This window comes from Alternaria burnsii (genome assembly GCF_013036055.1).
Source record: "Alternaria burnsii strain CBS107.38 chromosome Unknown 750, whole genome shotgun sequence".
NCBI classification, from domain to species: Eukaryota; Fungi; Ascomycota; class Dothideomycetes; order Pleosporales; family Pleosporaceae; genus Alternaria; species Alternaria burnsii.
The window spans coordinates 1120699-1138329 of NW_024066108.1; the positions used below are offsets into that span (position 1 = coordinate 1120699).

General features: G+C 52.4%; 8 protein-coding genes across 8 annotated transcripts; 4 read left to right on the forward strand and 4 right to left on the reverse strand.

The window, feature by feature from the left end:
- Positions 1-18: 18 nt before the first annotated feature.
- Positions 19-1983, reverse strand: GT037_001775 (uncharacterized protein; the record flags this gene model as incomplete). Its single annotated transcript, XM_038926822.1, has 1 exon — positions 19-1983. The coding sequence occupies one exon, from the start codon at positions 1981-1983 to the stop codon at positions 19-21; it is 1965 nt and encodes a 654-aa protein (XP_038790114.1).
- A 2691-nt stretch (positions 1984-4674) lies between these two features.
- On the reverse strand, positions 4675-5958 carry GT037_001776 (uncharacterized protein; the record flags this gene model as incomplete). The annotated part of the gene is made up of 5 exons (XM_038926823.1): positions 4675-4992; positions 5045-5239; positions 5289-5594; positions 5659-5815; positions 5870-5958. The coding sequence occupies 5 exons, from the start codon at positions 5956-5958 to the stop codon at positions 4675-4677; spliced, it is 1065 nt and encodes a 354-aa protein (XP_038790115.1).
- A 1075-nt stretch (positions 5959-7033) lies between these two features.
- GT037_001777 (serine threonine-protein kinase bur1) lies at positions 7034-9529 on the reverse strand (the record flags this gene model as incomplete). Its single annotated transcript, XM_038926824.1, has 3 exons — positions 7034-8011; positions 8060-9332; positions 9384-9529. The coding sequence occupies 3 exons, from the start codon at positions 9527-9529 to the stop codon at positions 7034-7036; spliced, it is 2397 nt and encodes a 798-aa protein (XP_038790116.1).
- A 1499-nt stretch (positions 9530-11028) lies between these two features.
- On the forward strand, positions 11029-11223 carry GT037_001778 (uncharacterized protein; the record flags this gene model as incomplete). The annotated part of the gene is made up of 1 exon (XM_038926825.1): positions 11029-11223. One exon carries the CDS (start codon positions 11029-11031, stop codon positions 11221-11223), a length of 195 nt encoding a protein of 64 aa, XP_038790117.1.
- A 101-nt stretch (positions 11224-11324) lies between these two features.
- GT037_001779 (uncharacterized protein) lies at positions 11325-11486 on the forward strand (the record flags this gene model as incomplete). The annotated part of the gene is made up of 1 exon (XM_038926826.1): positions 11325-11486. One exon carries the CDS (start codon positions 11325-11327, stop codon positions 11484-11486), a length of 162 nt encoding a protein of 53 aa, XP_038790118.1.
- Positions 11487-12448: 962 nt separating this feature from the next.
- Positions 12449-13483, forward strand: GT037_001780 (gtp cyclohydrolase i; the record flags this gene model as incomplete). The annotated part of the gene is made up of 2 exons (XM_038926827.1): positions 12449-13117; positions 13181-13483. The coding sequence occupies 2 exons, from the start codon at positions 12449-12451 to the stop codon at positions 13481-13483; spliced, it is 972 nt and encodes a 323-aa protein (XP_038790119.1).
- A 758-nt stretch (positions 13484-14241) lies between these two features.
- On the forward strand, positions 14242-15053 carry GT037_001781 (uncharacterized protein; the record flags this gene model as incomplete). The annotated part of the gene is made up of 2 exons (XM_038926828.1): positions 14242-14445; positions 14508-15053. 2 exons carry the CDS (start codon positions 14242-14244, stop codon positions 15051-15053), a joined length of 750 nt encoding a protein of 249 aa, XP_038790120.1.
- Positions 15054-15309: 256 nt separating this feature from the next.
- GT037_001782 (zn-dependent exopeptidase) lies at positions 15310-17017 on the reverse strand (the record flags this gene model as incomplete). The annotated part of the gene is made up of 3 exons (XM_038926829.1): positions 15310-16236; positions 16293-16741; positions 16798-17017. 3 exons carry the CDS (start codon positions 17015-17017, stop codon positions 15310-15312), a joined length of 1596 nt encoding a protein of 531 aa, XP_038790121.1.
- Positions 17018-17631: the final 614 nt, after the last annotated feature.

Here is a 17631-nt window from a genome sequence, read left to right on the forward strand (position 1 = left end):
CGCTCGACTTCACAGCAGCTAGTGGGAGAAGATAGAATTCCCCTCAGTGTGCTCATGACCATGGCCATGGCTGTGTCCACCTGATGCACCATGGTTGTGAATCGTGGTTCCACTCGAGACTACCCTGGAGGTCATCGACTTTGCGCCACCACGAGCTCCTCCGCTGCTTGCATGGTACACGCTGCTGGCAGACTCTTCGAAGCGCTCCATTTCGCGGCACTTCTCTTCGTACTTGGCCATGTACTCGTCGCGCTCACGGTCGGCGGCATGACGAGCCGAGATGGCACGTTCCTTTTGTTCGCGAGCTTCATTGAGCAGAGTGCGAAGAGAAGTGATCTCAAACTCGAATTCGGCCGAAGAGTCGTCGTAGGTGGAGATTGTCTCGGTGATCTCCTCGTACTTGTGCTTCCACGCGTTGAGGTCAGAATGAGCGCGGTCGCGAGCGTACTTGAGGTTGGTGATCTCGGTTTGGAAGATGACTAGCTTTTCCTGAAGACTGTTGATCTCGCCGGTGAGGTGGCCATGTTTGCCGCGTGAGTCCTCGCCCTCACGGTAGAGGACCTTGTTGCGTTCAGTAAGCGTGTGAATCTCGGATTTGATCTCGGTGATAGTCAACTCGGCGCGACGGAGGGATTCCTCCAAGGTGTTAATACGGCGGTGACCGTCCTCAACCTTGCGCTGCTGGTCATGAAGGTCTTCCTTCAGTTGGTCCCGCTCGATAACGATAAGGCGATGGTCTTCACGGGAGCGGTCGATGGCATCCCGAAGCTCAGTGCGTTCGAGCTCGAGGTCTCTCAACTTCTCCTTGACTGAAACGACTTCACGCTTGATGTGTTCATATTTGAGTGAAAACTCGTTGGCTCGGGCATCTGACTCTTCCCAGCCAAGGATTTTGGCCTTGACCTCACGGCGGAGGCCATCAATGGTAAGGGCATGATCATCTCGCTCCGTTTCGATAACGCGGACGACCTCTTTAAGCTTGTGGAGCTCGCGTTGTACACGATCGTGTCGCTCCGTCAGTTCAGTGTACTCGCGAGTTGTCTCGTCAACTCTAGACTTTGCCCGCTTCAGCTCCTCGTGAAGACGATCCTTCTCATGGAGATGCTCGTCCCTCTCAAGCTCAAACATCTTGATGCGATCCGTAAGGGTAAGTACCTCTTTGCGAGTAGATTCGAACTTGGAGGTAGTCTCGCTGTACTTGCTCTTGAGCTCAGTGTGCTCACGGAGAAGCATCCTAAGCTCACTGTGATGCTTTTCGGAGTCGAATCGAGCGGAGTCACGCTCGCCTTCACAGATCTTCAACCTGGAGTAGGCAGCTTCTAGCTCAGACCTGGTCCTTTCGTGTTCACCATGGGTGAGAGTAACAGAGCTCTGAAGCTCATGTAGCTCATGACGGGTGCTCTCAAGGTCACGGTCCCGATCAGCGAGCTTCTTCTTGTGGTCGGTCACTTGGGTAAGTGCAGCAGTGAGCTCAAGGATGAGCTTTTCCACCTGTCTCTTCCTCTCGCCGTGCTCGTGGCCGTGGTGCGAGTGCTCAGCTTCCTTGCGCTGAATCTCCTCAGTCACTTCCTCAACCGTGATGAGAAGCTCATCTCTCTCGCGGACGAGACTGTCCCGCTCAGCCATGATACGAGACCATGACTCCTTTAGTGAAGAAGCCTCTCGGGATGCAGTAGACATGAGATCCATCAAAGCGAAGAACTTGCCCTCGGCTTGCGATGTGAGCTCGGTAGACATCTTACTCCGATGTGACTGGAGGAAGCTGCTTGCTCGGCGTGAAGATGAGCTTGTCTGCCGAGTGGAACGGCGTGTCAGGGATGAGCTGTGACTTGCACCATTGGCATGGTTTCCGAATGAGAAGGATCGGTTGCCTGTAGGTGAGGAAGGCTCAGAGAAGACATCTCGGATTCCACTAGCCTTGAGCTTCATGATAGTAAGCTTTTCTGGTGTGATATCGGAATTGGCTGCAAATGTGTCGGCCATTTTTTGATTATGAAAAGTATTGTTGTAATGAAAAGAGTACTGAGATGCAAATTTCTAAAGGATGGGCATGAGTGGAAAGTGGTACTTATGCTGTCAATGCCGTCAATAAGTACCCCGCCCACATGCTACGATAGTGCATCCAAGCGGCATATCTACGCGTCCATTGGCATCGTCTGTTGCGCGATTAGACGAAGTGCTTGTGGCTTGACGCTTAAGGACAGATTGGTGGATATGACGCAGTATTCTTAAAGCGTCTGGCGAATTGGGGAAATCATCCCAGCTGCCGCTCGCTGCGCTTCACTGTTACCGGAAAGGCACATACAGCAGCTTAAGCCATGCATGGGATAAGTGGGACCGGTTATGTAGGGTGTCGGCGACTTGGGAGGTGGAGTAAACCATAATGGTTGGAGGAGTTCAGCTTGATCAAACACCGTCTAAGACAAATCAGACCGGGCGTCGCCATACCTATGCAATGGCGATCCTCGGTAGTGCAAGGTCAGCGACCGTCGCTTAGCACTCCTCGCTTGGTGGGTCATTCTCGACTGGATGATACCAGGTGCGGGTAGATCACAAGGGCTGAGTATCTCGATGCTGCAGATTGCAGATCAAATGTGGGGGACGGGCCGCGCTATAGCACCCTCGCTCCATCGCTAGACGTCGCTTGCTTCTTTTGGCCGCTACATGACGTCTGAGCTTTCGATAGTCCTAATCGAGCGTGTGCCCTTCCACGCAGTGGAGAAGCTGTAAGCCAATCATGCTTCTTGAAGCGCTGGATCGGACCGTGGTAATGCAATCGATCACGTCGGGGACGGCTGGTCGATGAGATGACGACTGCCATTGGAGAGTGACCCACATCCGAAAGATATCTGTAGCATGATATTCACAATAAGCGAAGATAGAAGAGCCGGCGGTTGGGAAACGTCGCGTCGAGTTTCCGCAGCGATCATCTAGGTAGGGTTACTGGTACAGGTGGTCGACGCTACCTATGTAGTCATAACCCCCACTATTGGCGGAGAAGAAGCAATGAAGTACAGGAGTTCGCATTGCTAAACTTCCGTCGTTCTTCGGGAGAGAAAGCAACAAATCCCCAGGGTCAATTTCGTTTCGCTTTGCTGTGCGCATGGCTGTTTGTGATGCACGCTTGCGGAATTTCATCGTTCCTTCCGTTGCACATACGCTCATCAAGTATCCGGATTGGGCAATGAACGTGGGTACAAGGTACGTGGGTCCGGAAGCTTCGCTACTCAATCATTTTACTAATGAACGTAGAAGTCAACATGTAGCCTTTTGGATGTTGCTTCATACCACCAGACTAACCTACGAAGTCACGTTCTTTCCGGAGTGATGCGGCTACTCGATTCCACATATCGCGCGGCAACTACTACACATGCTCTTTCCTTGTCCGCTCATGGATGTTTTCGCCCGCATCAGACCCGATGTATTTCAATCACATCGTGTCTGCTCCTGGTAGGCCGTACCTAACGTGACCTGTTGAACATTCTTGATATAGTGTTCTCCACGGGATCTTCTGATAGGATTCAAGCCTATCTTGTGCTACTGATTGATTCCTGCGAGACTATATCTAGAATCATGTGAAGTTACAAAAAAGCTCATTGCCCAATAACCACAGAGAGTACAGGGGATGTTGCGTTACGGTGAGAGGTTTTACCCGCAAAAGGCAAACGAATGGCCAAGTTGCACGACGACTAAAGACAACGGTTACACACACGTAGTGAGACAGTTTACTCATTATATCTATGAGCCAAGTTTGCCCACCCTAAAGTCTCGAACAAAGCCATGAAGTCGTTACTCATATGCCTAGCCTTCCTAGCACAAACGATCATTTTATCGATTCAGTTCACATCCGTATCAGCATGCGCGCGCCCTGGAGACCGCTGCAAAGCAAACGATTGGCATATATGTGAATGCAACTCAGGCTGACTGGTATGTTGTCGTGTTTTGTAGCAATGAGCCTGCTGAGCAATACCCCTGTAGCTGGTGTGCAAACACAGGGTGGCGGACATCGCGCAGACATGCATCCCTCTGGGTCTTCATTAGCAGACACATGGACGTGGGTATTAGCGAAGAATCGCCCAGTACCGAGCGATAGGGGCTTACAGTGTGCAAAAGGTAACTGTAGCGAAGGAAGAAAGAAATACGAGGTTGTTTTGAACGGGTAGGCTTGTGAACAGGACACTGCCAGACTAGGCTTTTGGCAAACCCGTCGTTGTCATATACACCTGTAACGACACAGGCTTGACCGATTCGCCAAGCATCTACCTGGCTGAAAGTTCTCGTCTTCAACCCTCAACGGTCGGTGCAGCTCCCTTTCATACTGAAGGATTTTTTTATCATGTGATTAAACACTGTTTCGAGCCAGAACACATCTCTCTACACGACGGTGGGCTCACCGAGGGCATCGGGCCCATCACAATGCAAAAGCTCGACCTAACGTTGAACGCGTACCCGCTACTCGAAAAGAAACTTCATATGCTGATATGTTGCAGTCGGCCAATGGTTGTCGAGAGCGCTCGAGCGTGCCGAAAGTTGAGATTGGAGTGCAAGAAAAGGCTTAGGCAGCGCTAGTAAATTACAATGTTTATGTAGCCTGAACCGGCTGGTTATGATCCCCGTCATTAAATCTACATAAGAAAAGCATCCTGTTTTCATTGGCATGAGAGACGTTACTCCTCAGTCCAAAGCCCACCTCTGCGAATCGCGATCAGCCAACGGCACCACGTTGTAATTTAGACGTTGAACATAGTAATCGTCTTCTAGCTCATGCGCTCGCGGTTTGCGCTGCACCTGGCCTAATAGAATCGGTCTCAGTCCTTTCTTGAAGTTGAACAAGCAAACAATTCCTACAATGAACGCAAGAGTCGAGAAGCCCAGCGCAACGCAAGAGTAGAATACCATCTCATCCTTCATCAAAGTTTTAGAAAGTAGCGTATGCCCGTAAAGAACGAGCAGTCTGCTAATCAGATATGCAATTGTTGCGGCATGAAGGAGCTGCGACATGAAGTGTTAGCGAGTGTCAGTCTATAAGAATCGAAGGACGCACCAAAGCAAACCCCATCCCAATCCAGCGCTCATGCCTTACAAAATAGACTGCGATAGCCACGTGTATAAGAGTAGCCGGAAGGATTGAGAGAGTCAACGAGAACTCGGGCTCTTTGTAATGGACGTCGATGAAGTCGTAAATGAATATGAATGCGAAGACGAAGTAAGGTGTGATCTTGAGAAGGACAAGGTAGATCTACTTTGCGTGAGTACAGTCAGAAAACGATGGTAGCGAGAATGCTCACCTGATAAATCATGTATTTTGTTTGTATCTTCCTGTCAGGACTGACGTGTTGGTACAAAGCCCAGGAAAACTCACGGTATAGTCCCCTGGCTAATCCGCACATGATGGCACTGCAAACGCATGTGACAACTAGACAAACCATCAAGCCGATCGAGACCTTCTTCCAGAAAGGCCAATCATGATCTGCAAAGGGTGTGCCATACATATCGTGATTAAGAAGGATCCTGTCAGCTGCGTGTCGGATTTCGCCGTATTGAAGAACAGTCGATATTGACAAGCATATGTTGGCAACACATTGCGCGAAGATCTAAAGACCGATGCACGAAGTCAGTACGTGTTTCACGTGCAGTCCGTGAGGTGATATTACTGACCTGGATGTGATTCTTGATCCGATATGCATCCAGCGTTAATATGAGTTGGAAGAGACATCCCAAAGAATTGACAGCGAGTGTCAAGGGCGTGACATAGGAAAGTGGTACTTGGTATACCACTGAGTTGACCCAGTTAAGATAGACGACGAGTATAACCCTAGAGACGTTTAAGCGATCGTTCCAATACTAGGCTTTGCGGGGTGATACGAACATCTGTATAGTAATATTCGTAAGGGCTTGCACCGCAGTAGTGCCAAAAAAAGCCCATTCCAATCTCGTTTCCGGCCGCCACGAGACCATCGTTGTTGTTATTTCCCGATCGAGCGCTCTACACGCCTAAAAAGGTAATGGAAACAAAAGTGGCGCAATCCAGCCAGCCACAGACAAAAGAGAGCGGAGATTGTGTGTGACGGGAGAACCTCTTTAGCAGTCTCGAAGGGATCATAACAACGCGCGGACACAAGCAAAAACCTTCAAGTCCTACCCGTAGTTTGGCACTTCCCACGCAGGGGTCCACTAGGACAAGTCGAATACGGGAAAGGAGTTTCCGTGCTATGCCGTATTCAGCCGAATGTTGAGCCACCGCAGCTGAGATGCACGCTAAGCTATCCCCACTTCTTACGGCGAACGCTCCCGGCACGTCGATAGAGCTTCTGATTGACAGATATCAAGTCTGACAATGCGGTTGTTCGTCTCTCGGCATCTCCGCGTGGGGCAGCACCAGACTAGCGCCTTCTCCAGCATGACAACTTTCGTACGACTCTTCTTCATCACATCAACCCAAGCTCTAGACACATCAGATCCGGGCTAGGATTGTAGCGATGCTTCACTTTCTGTGTTGAGTCGGGTCAGCTATGGCGATAATTTAAAGCGTCTCTTACGCACACAGGCCCGTCTACGATCTGCTGGTTCAGGTACGCAGATGCACTACTTACGCCAGGGTCACCCTTTGGCCGTTACGAGATTGAGGGTCAAGAAGATCCGAGGACAGCAGAAATGGGAGAGCAGGTGCATAATGATTCCGTCTCTCTTTGGTAAGATGCTTGTCGGACTTAAGGAGCGGCCGAGAGAAAGTTCCATGATCTCCACACGGTAACTAAGTAAGGTCTTAAAGTCGGCTAGACACCTTTGACCGTACCATCTCTCCATTCAGCAGACTTTGCTACTAACAACCGGTTCAGAGAACGATGGAAGAGCCATTTAATGTCAAAGTGGAGAAAAGGTATCTTATATCTATTCAAGAAGTGTGACGGACATACATACATCGAATTCCGTCTGCAAGTCGCGCGAAGATTGAACATACCTCTAGCCATACAAACATTACGCTATCTAATCAGCTTCGCTATCGCGGCTTCGGGTGGAATATCCCGGCACTCTACGCCGTTGCATCACCGCTTTTCGCTCGCTTAGCCTCCCTTTCTTCCCCGGCATTTGCGTCAGCGCGTCTTTTACCCTCGTCTTTCCTCGCTGTATCCTTCTCTTCCCGCGCGACACGCCGCGCCTCTTTGTCTTGCTTCTCCTTCTCCTTCCGGAGGGCTTTGCTCTCGAACTCGTGCCAGTCACCCTCCAGCTCCTTCAGCGCATCAGCGCGTTTCGGCGGCGGCGCCTCGCTTGTGAAGAAAGGGTGCTCGAGTACGTCGGCGGCCGTGGGTCGCGCGTTGGGATCGAAAAGGAACATGGCTTGGAGGAGCTCGAAGGCCATAGGGCTAACACGATCTTTGTACTTCTCCTCGAAAGTTGACTGCTTCCGTTCAGTTGGGCGCAGTAGTTCAAACCACTGCATATCAACGATGCCAGGCCAGTCCTGCACGGTGGGCGTGCCCAGTATGTTGTAGATCTTGTCCAACTGGTTGATCTCGCCACCATCTCCTGGGAAGATAGCGTGTCGTGTGAAGATCTCCACCAGTACGCAAGCGGCTGACCAAATGTCAACAGCCGGCCCATACTGAGTTTCTCCCAGCAGCAGCTCCGGTGATCGGTACCAGATGGTGATGACTCGGTTCGTATAGTCAAGCTTGCTGCTTTTCGCGTAGAATCGTGCGAGACCGAAATCTGCCAATTTCAACTGCCCGGTGTTTGACACTAGGATGTTCGCAGCCTTGATGTCTCGATGTAAAACGCCGCGACGGTGGAGGTAGTCTAGCCCCTCGAAGAGCTGTTTTGCCAGATCTTTCCTGTGTGATTGTTCAAGCTTGAAGGTCGGGTGATTCAAAAGACCAGTGAGATCGTGCGATAGGTACTCGAAAACCATGTAACAGTCGTTCTTCTCAACCATGACCTCTCGTAGATTGACGATGTTGGCGTGGTTGAGAGATTGCAGCAACTTGACCTCGCGAATCGCGGTAACCGGAAACTGATAGTTGTTAGCATTGTCGTATCATCGCTTGTTGGGTGTACTTACGCCATCGCGTTCACCCTCCATTCGGATCTTCTTGAGGGCAACCATGTCCTTTGTATAAACATGGACACCCTTGAACACCTTTCCGTATGTACCGGATCCAACTACCGATTCGTTACCTGGCTTCCTGTAATACACTGACTCCGAAGCTGCATGTTCAGGAACCAGAGTAGGTCGGGGCTTCATGCGTTTTCTTGTAACAATCCTTGTCTTGGGTACTTGAGGTGGTGGTGTCCTTCGAGCAGGTCTCGGATCGGAGCGCGGGTCGGGGCGAGGGTCAAACCGTCTATCGTCAGGTCGTCGTGGTGGGTATGGCTCTCTGCGATCTCTGATATCTCGGGGATCTCGAGGACTGCGCAGGTCTCGGGGATCCCGTTCACGAACATCACGTAGATCTCTTATGTCTCTCGGGTCACGCAAGTCTCTGTCTCGTGGCTCTCGGAAATCCCGCTCTTTGCCACGATAGTATGGAGGTTCTCGAGGATCCCGTACATCTCGAGCGTCTCTGTCGCGAGGATCCCGTACATCTCGGTAAGCCGGTTTCCGGTCGTAATAATTGTCATATCGCCGGTCTCGTTCCCTGTTGTCCCGCTCGCGACCGCTGTCGTAACCTCTATCCCTGAAGTCTCGATCTCGGTCGCTTCTTGGTTCCGGGCGGCGGGGGGAAGCTTCGCGCGCTGGGGCTACCACCTTTGCCTTGGGAGCAAGAGGAGATTCTTTAGGAACTGGTTCTGGTCTCTCGGACTCTTCCAACCCAGGCTTTGCTTTACTCGCTGGTGGTACTGGGTTCTTTGTCTTTAACGAAAACCCAAACCCTGACTTTGGCGCCATTGGAGGTTTCACCGGTCTTTTTTCCTCTTTAGGGCCTTCGTCTTCTACGCGCAAGTCTTTAGATGGGCGAAATGGATTATCGTCGGCGTCGACAGATGCAGAATCAGCAGGAGCTTGGGACGCGACAGCGGGCTGTGGGCGTGGTGCTTCAGTGGCGGGGCGGCCGCCTCGAGTGCCGGATGCTGGCGTCCATGACAGGTTTGAAAATTGTGTAGGCGCAGTACCACGCCCTCGTCCACCAGGCCCGCCAAACGGAGGATTTGTGCCAGGGCCTGACATGCGTCGGTCGGGACCATTGAAGTTGTTGCCGCGGTAACTGCCATGACCTCCGCGGTGAGGGCTGTTTTGAAAGCCAGGTTGTGGATACGGCTGATTTGGATAGTAACCGGGCGATTGGTTTTGATGGTAAGGGGACTGGTTTGGAGTATAGCCTTGCGTGGGAGACCTGATGATGTCAGCATGGGAATGACTAAAGGCCAACGGGACTAGAACTAACCCTTGATTAGGATATGGCTGGTTGTTCCAACCGCCTCGACCACCATGATAAGGGGACTGGTTTTGAGGAGAATATTGGTTCTGGGCAGCATACGGTGGAGATTGCTGAAACCCACCACGCCCTTGGTAATGATATGCTCCCCTCATGTTGCCTTGGTCTTCCCGGCTCTTGGATGCGTCAGAGTTGTACCCTGATCCAGGTGCTGGTGAGCCTCGACGTGAGGTGATCCTATCTGCGAGGGCAGGTTTGCCAGAATCTGCTCCTTGGTCCAAACGTTGGCGAGGTCTTGATGTAAATGAGGGCGATCGGGATGGACGACGTCGAAGGGATGAGCGAGGCGAGCGACTCCTACGCGGGGGCGGCGAGTCTCTGCGAACTGAATCTGGAGATCGTCTACGAGGCGGGCGAGAGGGAGATCGAGCACGTCTGGATGCTCGACTACGACTTCTTGCCCTGTCGCGGTTGTTGTAAGACTTGTATGATCGTTCCCTGCGGTCGTTGAACGGCGAAATAGGTCTACGATCAGTCCTTCCCGGTGACGTTCGCCGAGGCGATATTTCACGCCTAGATCTCCTCTCCAGTGAAACTGATTTCTTCCGTGAACGATGCGCCACTGGCCTATAATGACTGTCGACGGAGGGAGAGCGGCGACGATTCGAAGCCGTCGGGAAGTATGTATCGGGCGTGGGCCTTCGAGGCGGTCGGTCGCGATCGGAGCGTGCAGGTCGTGGAGAGTATGCCCTGCTGAGAGGTCGACCCGGCGAGTACGCACGTCGTGATCTGGACGTGGAGCGTATAGAGCTACGACTCCTTTGTCTTTTTACGCGTTTCGCGGAGCCTCTCGGAGATGGAGAACGCGGGTGGTGGCGTTTTGAGGATGGAGTCGTGTCGCGATGGTGGTGGTGTCGATGTGAGTGGGAAACCCTGTCTGCGCTGGCTTCCCTCTTCGAAGCTCGATAGCGGTCCCCAGAGGTGCTGCGACTGCGGCGACGCGCGCGCTCTCTGCTCAAACTTCTCTCGCGAGAACGTCCTCGCACGTGCCTGGCCGATGATCGGATGTGCGTGTCTGGTGCGCGATGTCTGGAGGAGTCTCTGGCAGCTCGTGGCACTGGTGACGATGTTCGGGCTTCGATGTTCCTCTCCCGTGACCGTTCCCTGGATCGCTCTCTATCCCGAATAGACGAGTCCTCTGGTCTCCACTGGTCTATATCCTGAGCCCGTCGCAGGGCAGCCATAGAGGCAGGAAGGTCATCAGAAAGCGCAAGGTTGCAGCATCAAGAGGTCCGCGGGTCAAAGTGCCACGGCCTAACCGAGCAACAAGAAACTCAAGCACCTTGCTCTCAGCCTTACGACAAAGTAGTAATAGAACTGGAAAACAACAAAAGATGCGGCTGCGACTGAAATACACTCCCAGATGTGCTGCCGGTGATGCGCTTTCCTCGATGTTGCTGTCGTGGCCGCAGACGCCGCAGTGCCTTCTCGCTCGTCGGTCTTTCGCCAGCCGCTATCGACAGCGCCAAGCCCCGTGATCAAGGTCGCCCTCATTCAGTGCATGGAAGCCCCTCCATGACGCCCAAGATGCCAGCCTGCTCCCCGATTTCATCTGTTTCAGCACATCCTTCCCACGTCTTCTACTTTGTATATCATGTTGCTGTCCACCAGATGTGCCATACGGCTTCACGACATCTACATAAAACATGCGAAGCAATACCACCGCTACCTTGCCGAAGACCACCCTGCCCCTTGGAAGCAACAGATAAAGCACTTCTCAGCAGCAGACCGTAGCAACTCTGGGAGGGCGATATTTCAGACCACAATAACGGAATACACCAAGAGATGAATCTTGGCTGACCTGAACACTGATCTTGTTGTGATTCAACTGAGGTCGTCGTAATCATCGCTCATCGTGAGCATTCGCACGCTGTGACCAGCCGGGCAAGCATGCACATGATGCGGGAACTCAATACCTCGTCTTGTGCAAGGGAAGAAAAGTGGTGTAGGTCGAGTGCTGGAAGCGCCGTAGATGTAACCTTGCGGCCTAGAGCCTTTGGGTCTGGGAGTATTCCACACAGGCAGCCAGACGCGAGAAGCTTCAATACGTGAACCAGGCTCACCTTGTCGTCCAAGTTGTCGTCCAAGTAATCGTCAAAGACAAGTGACGCGACAAACGTGTATATGTTCCAGCACAAGCCAGAAGCATACGCAGGTGAGCGACATGCGTATGGTAATTGTCGCCCTGGCCCGGAGGGGGAACTGAGGGTTGAGAGCGACAAGCAGGCGAGACAAAGCCCATCCAAGACGCGACTTAGACGCAGTATATGTCAAGAGTGAGGCACAGTGCGTATTTAGTACACGACTGCGCAGGCGTATTATCAAGATGTCCAAGCAAGAGGCCAAGGTAATTGTGACAATCCACCTTCACCACCGTCGCCAGTGGACGCCTAGTCCTCCCTCGATGCATGTCGCACCATGGTGTCGTGACGCGTCATAAATTGCGCCGTGGCTCGAGAATAGAGATGGGCGGTGCTGTAGAGAATGTGCCGTGCTGGTGGTACGATAAGGTAAAGCTGCGGGGACCAAGCAAGGGCCCTTAAAAAGGCCTCTTCATGGCGATTTGCCCATGCTCTGCATCGTCGCTAGATGTCGTGAATATCAAACGAGGCGCCAGCGGTATTGGCGATGTTGTGCGTACCTAGCGAAGCATGTGTTGATGATGATGGAGGGTTGGGTATGGAACGGGTGGTAGTTGTGTTAACTGGCGCTCCTGCCCTGCTGCTCGCCTGCCCGCTTATCACGTGCAGACCTGGTCAGAGCGTGAGGAAGGTGTGGCGTCATTGCAAGTACGGAACGCTAGTCCCCATTTCGACGGTTAGGACAAAGTTATTCCATTGTAGTCATACAGACCCGGGCCGCAGTACTATTCTTCTGCGGAAGCCATGCGCCAGTCCGAACATGCTTGCCTGGCCCTTGTGCCCTCTCTGACTCTGTAGTTTTTATCCTCGTCCACCTAGTACAGACTCTTTCCCCACAGAAAAGTTAAAAGTCCAGCCAGACTCCCCGCCATCATGGATTCCGACTCGCCCAAGCCCAAGTCCGCGGTCCCCTCACATATGATGAACGGCGGATCCCCCCTCAGACTTACCACCGAGGCGCGCGACAAGAAGGAGCGAGAGCATCTCTTTCATGCTATAGAGACGTCCAACCGGGGCCGCCAGCCAGTAAACTTTGACGGGCCGACTAGCTACTTCCCTACCAAGTCTTCCGTCGCGAACATGCACACTGACAACCGCCATGTCATGGCGAACGGTCAAGTAGACGCCGAGGACCCTTTCGAGGGTGCCGTTGCGCAAACACCACTCGCGACCAGCCGGGCCCACAGCCCGTACACGCAGCACCCCACCATCGACTTCGACGGGCTTAGCTGGCCCAGCAAGGGTACGCGGGAGAGGAAGGAGGCAACCGAGGAGGAGAAGGCGGCGAACCTCAAGAAGCTGTCCGGCGCTGTCAGGACTATGCTCGAGTGTCTAGGCGAAGATCCCGACCGCGAGGGGCTGCTCGACACACCAGAGCGCTACGCGAAAGCGTTGCTCTTCTTCACAAAGGGCTACGAAGAGAACCTGCGAGACATCGTCAACGGTGCTGTCTTCCATGAGGACCATGACGAGCTCGTCATTGTGAGGGACATCGAGATCTTCTCCCTTTGCGAGCACCATCTGGTTCCCTTTATGGGCAAGGTGAGTTCTGACATCCTCTCGTCTCATGCAGTACCAGAAAATGACAGCTGACCTCTTGCACAGATGCATATCGGCTACATCCCGAACCGCCGCGTCATCGGTCTGTCCAAGCTCGCTCGTATCGCCGAAATGTTTGCTCGCCGTCTCCAAGTACAAGAGCGCCTCACCAAGCAGGTCGCTCTCGCCCTCTCTGAGATGCTTCAACCACAAGGTGTCGCAGTTGTAGTCGAATCGAGCCATCTCTGCATGGTCATGCGCGGCGTTCAGAAGACGGGCGCAACAACAACTACAAGCTGCATGCTCGGATGCATGCGGTCACGAGACAAGACCCGTCAGGAATTCTTGAACCTTATCAACAGGCGGTAGGGATGACATTGGGCGAGAAAGTCCGGAGGAGTCGAAGTCACAGTTGACTTCATTCCCCGCATCATGTGCTACCGTTGCACGACTTTGCACATTGGCGTTACATGGGACTGGCGTTTGCGTGAGGAGTTCATCACTCTCACTTTGTATTACGTGGGCGGGCATATTGCGTTGCATCGTTAGACGCATAAGCCTTTCAACAGGCGTTTCCTATCTTTTCACTTTTACGACACATGACCTTGCATCAAGACACGCAGATGATTTAGGCGTCCAATTTCTTGCTGTAAACAATACTTGTATATCCACAGTGAAGAGTCAATTGTTCGAAAAGAATAGTAATCATTGGTTCGAGCATTCGTCGGCACAAAGCCAACTTTAACTCCGGGCCTCGCTTGTTCAACCTCCTCAAACCCCACCCAGCGAACCGATTCTTGTACGCTTTCAGGTTGGCGTCAGATCATAGCGCTGGCACTGGCATCGCATGCTACCATCCGATCCGTATATACCATCGGAATTTACCTACGCGTAGCCAGCGATAACCCCGTTACGGCGTTCACGTTGGTGGTTCCATCATACTCGGTCTATGTGACACTCGGGCTATAAGGTACTCGGATTTTATGATGCTCGGATCTGGGCCAGATATAAATCCCACACCGTACAGGGACAGATGTTGCCCGTTACAATACTGGACCAACATTCTCTGGCATATACTTCATATTCTCTTGGGCTAATCTCTGTTTAAAGCATACAGCGCTCACACCATGACATCTCCAAGAGGTTTTGAACCTTGCTGTCTCAAATCATTCAACTGGACCGGTACCCCGAGCGGTCACGAATCGAAGCTCGCAGACAACCCAACCTACATCACCGGATCGAACTCTGAGGCTGCCGTCCTTATCATCCATGATGGCTTGGGCTGGAGATTCAAGAACAACCGTCTTCTGGCTGACCACTTTGCCAAAGAAGTTCGTCTTCGTACTTCTCATCCATGATTTCAAGTCAACTTGCTAACACAGTTCTTGCTCAGGCAAACGTTACAGTCTACATGCCTGACTTCTTCGGTGGCGAGTCTCTCGACTTCTCCTTAATTAAAGCCGGCAGATGGGCTGAACTAGACATGGAAGGCTTCAAAGCACGCAACAGCCGCTCCGTCCGCGAGCCCGAAGTCTTCGCCTGCGTTCAAGCACTCCGAGATTCTGGCTACAAGAAGATCGGAGCGGCGGGTTACTGTTGGGGCGGTTGGGCCGTGTTGCGTCTTGCGACCGAGAAGTTAGTCGACTGCGTGGTTTGCGCTCACCCTTCCATGATCACCGAGGCGGATTTCGATGGCTTGAACGTGCCGATCATGTTCCTACAGCCTGAGCATGACGCAATCTTCTCCGATGAGGTGAAACTGTATGCTTTTAAGAAGTTGGTGTTGGACAAGAAGAGTTTGCCGGTAGAGTGGATACACTTCCCTGGTGTCAGTCATGGATGTTTGACAAAGGGGGACGAGACGGTTCCAGGAGAGAGGGAGGCCATGGTCAAGGCGAAGGATAGGGCTGTTACGTGGTGGAGGGAGTGGCTTCTTTGAGAGTGTCTTGTGGACTCGAGAGTATCCTGGCCTAGAGATGTTCCTAGCAATTACTCATATCTGCGATACTTGTCGCCCTCTAGAGATGAGTTCACGCCCCCTCAACATCGTCATATCAAAGCTTGCCACAACTTTCCCGATTTTGAGTTCATCCCAGCCAGTGCCGGCTAACATATCAGCTGTGATCACGCTATATTCCTTACTCTACTTATGCTAATGAGCCAAAGTTGGTACGTGATGAAAAAAGCACTTGTCTTCAACCCTTCCTGAAAATGGGATATATATCTCCAACCTCCATAGGCACAATGCCAAAGGACACATAAGAATCGATGTTCTCAGGCTCCAGCGCGACAAAAGCTAGTCCTGCATTCTTCTGCGCACTGCTCACGAAGAAGCTACCTGCCGGAAGTTGAACATCTTGAATAAGTGTCTCCGTGGTCACGGTGTTGAGAATAGCGCCCTCGTAGTACGATGAAGCGAGGCTTGAAGAAGTGATGTTGTATGCCTCAACCTCTCCGTGGAACACCTCAGGCATGGTCTCGACCTCAAGTCCAGAGATCTTGAGACGCTCGGCGAGGTCAGCCCAAGCGCGAGGAACAAAGTACCCTTCAGGCCGGGTGCGGGTCATGTTGGCAGTCGCAGGCGTAGTGCTGGCGAACTCAATGGGTAGTTGGACTACCTCACCTGTTCGACGATCGACCATGGTGTACGTGCGGTTCGAAAAGGTGGTGTAGTCGGTAATAACGATGTCCTCCTTGCTAGTGATGATCTCTGAAATGGCCCCTTCGATAGTTCCCTTGACATCAGGCTCATCACGAGCAGTCTCCAGCACACCAAGAATCATCTGCAATCCTGCGAGGGTGCGACGTTTGAACTCTTGGCTTGCAATACCGATACCGCGTGTTTCGAAGAGAAACGTTACGCATTGTGTCAGTCCCATTGCGTTGCGTCCAATCTTCGCATCGGTTCCTGCTTCCTCAAGCCGAGGTGGGTTTGTTCGCGCAGCGGTGACGTAGGGTTCACCACGTAGACCTTGGGAGAGGAGAGACGCATTGATGGCAGGAGCAAAGACCGTCTCGGAGAGCGCGCGGATGGATGGATGGATGTTGAGGTTCTTGGCTGCGCTGTACATGCCATCTGCAGCATTACTATAGTTGCCAGAGTAGCGTGTTGCGGCACCATACTACAGAAATAGAGTCAGCATATGATTTACATGTATCCCGTACAACCTGATCTTACCTCGTGCATGTCAATGGCGATATGTGGGGAAAAGCTGCTGAACCATGTTTTTATATCACGGGTCTGCTGGCGCGCAAGCTTCGTGTGGTCGCGGTTCGGGTCGAAGTTTGTGGCCAAGGTGCGCTGGAAGTAAGCGTTTCCATCCGGGTTGTAGCGTGGTAACACGATGATGTCCATCTTTTCAAGGAAGCTGGCAGCCCAATCTGGATCGCTGTCCATGGCACCGAGGAGGGCCAAAGTAGCCTCATCGCCTGCCGGCTCGTTACCATGAACTGAGCCTTGAATCCATACTCTCAACTTCTCAGAGGTGGCGTAACCAGTAGATGCATTTGATGCTGACGTTGATAGGTAGACGTATGGGAATGTCTTGCCCTCCTCGCTCAGGAAGTCGGCTACGTCGTAGGTCATCCATGAAGGGTTCTTTGTCGCAAGGCCGCTTATGAATTCCTCTGCTTATGTTAGGTTTCGTGTCTGTAGCAGATCTGCACATCCATCATTGACGTACCCAACTTGTATTGGGAGGTTGCGCCTTCGGTTCCCTCTGTCCAGCCCGGATCAAACGAGGCGTTCGGCAAGAACGCCGGACTCAGGAGTGTCACATCCGGCGCTGGAAAGGCTGTCTGCTCCACAAGCTGCGAGTCAAGGTTTACATTGACATGGTTCTCGCCATATTGAGTCTGCGCAAGCGCAGACACTGCGAAGAGGGCAATCGAAGATGAGCGCATCTTCGTCCGATATCACCTCGAAACTGTCGACCAAGTGTCAAACATCAATTTGCGCACCTGGCATATTTTATTCCTCTCTTCTGCCCCCATCTTTGCATGGTAGCGATACGTCAGTCAAGACACGCTTTTGCCTGTTGGAGTAGTTTGCCAAGTAGAAATGGCCCTTGGCTGCAGTTGCTCCTGCCTTTTCTGGTGTCGTTTCCTGTACTTTTACTACGGAGATAGGCGTGTAATGAGTCGCTATCGCTAAGGAGCGGCATTTCTGCGGCTCTTGCAGTGTACCACGATGGCTATTGTAGGCATTGAGGCGGTAGTGAGGGCGGTATCGGAAGGAGGGTGGAAGGCGACGCGACACGCGCGCGAGAAGACGCGGGATCCAGGCTCGGAACCGTTCCGATGCAAGAAGTCGCTACGAAATGTGCCACACGTCAGTGGCGTCTGCACCCTTCGATAGTAGAAAACATTCAACCGCCCAGATTGTCGTGGTGACGCGACTTTCAAGGCCCTTTAGGCTCCCGTATCGACGGCGTCTCTCGAAACTGTGCACTAACGCTCACCAGTACTTGTGCACCCCCTCTATGCGAAGCACAAATGCGCGACAATGACTACCGAGG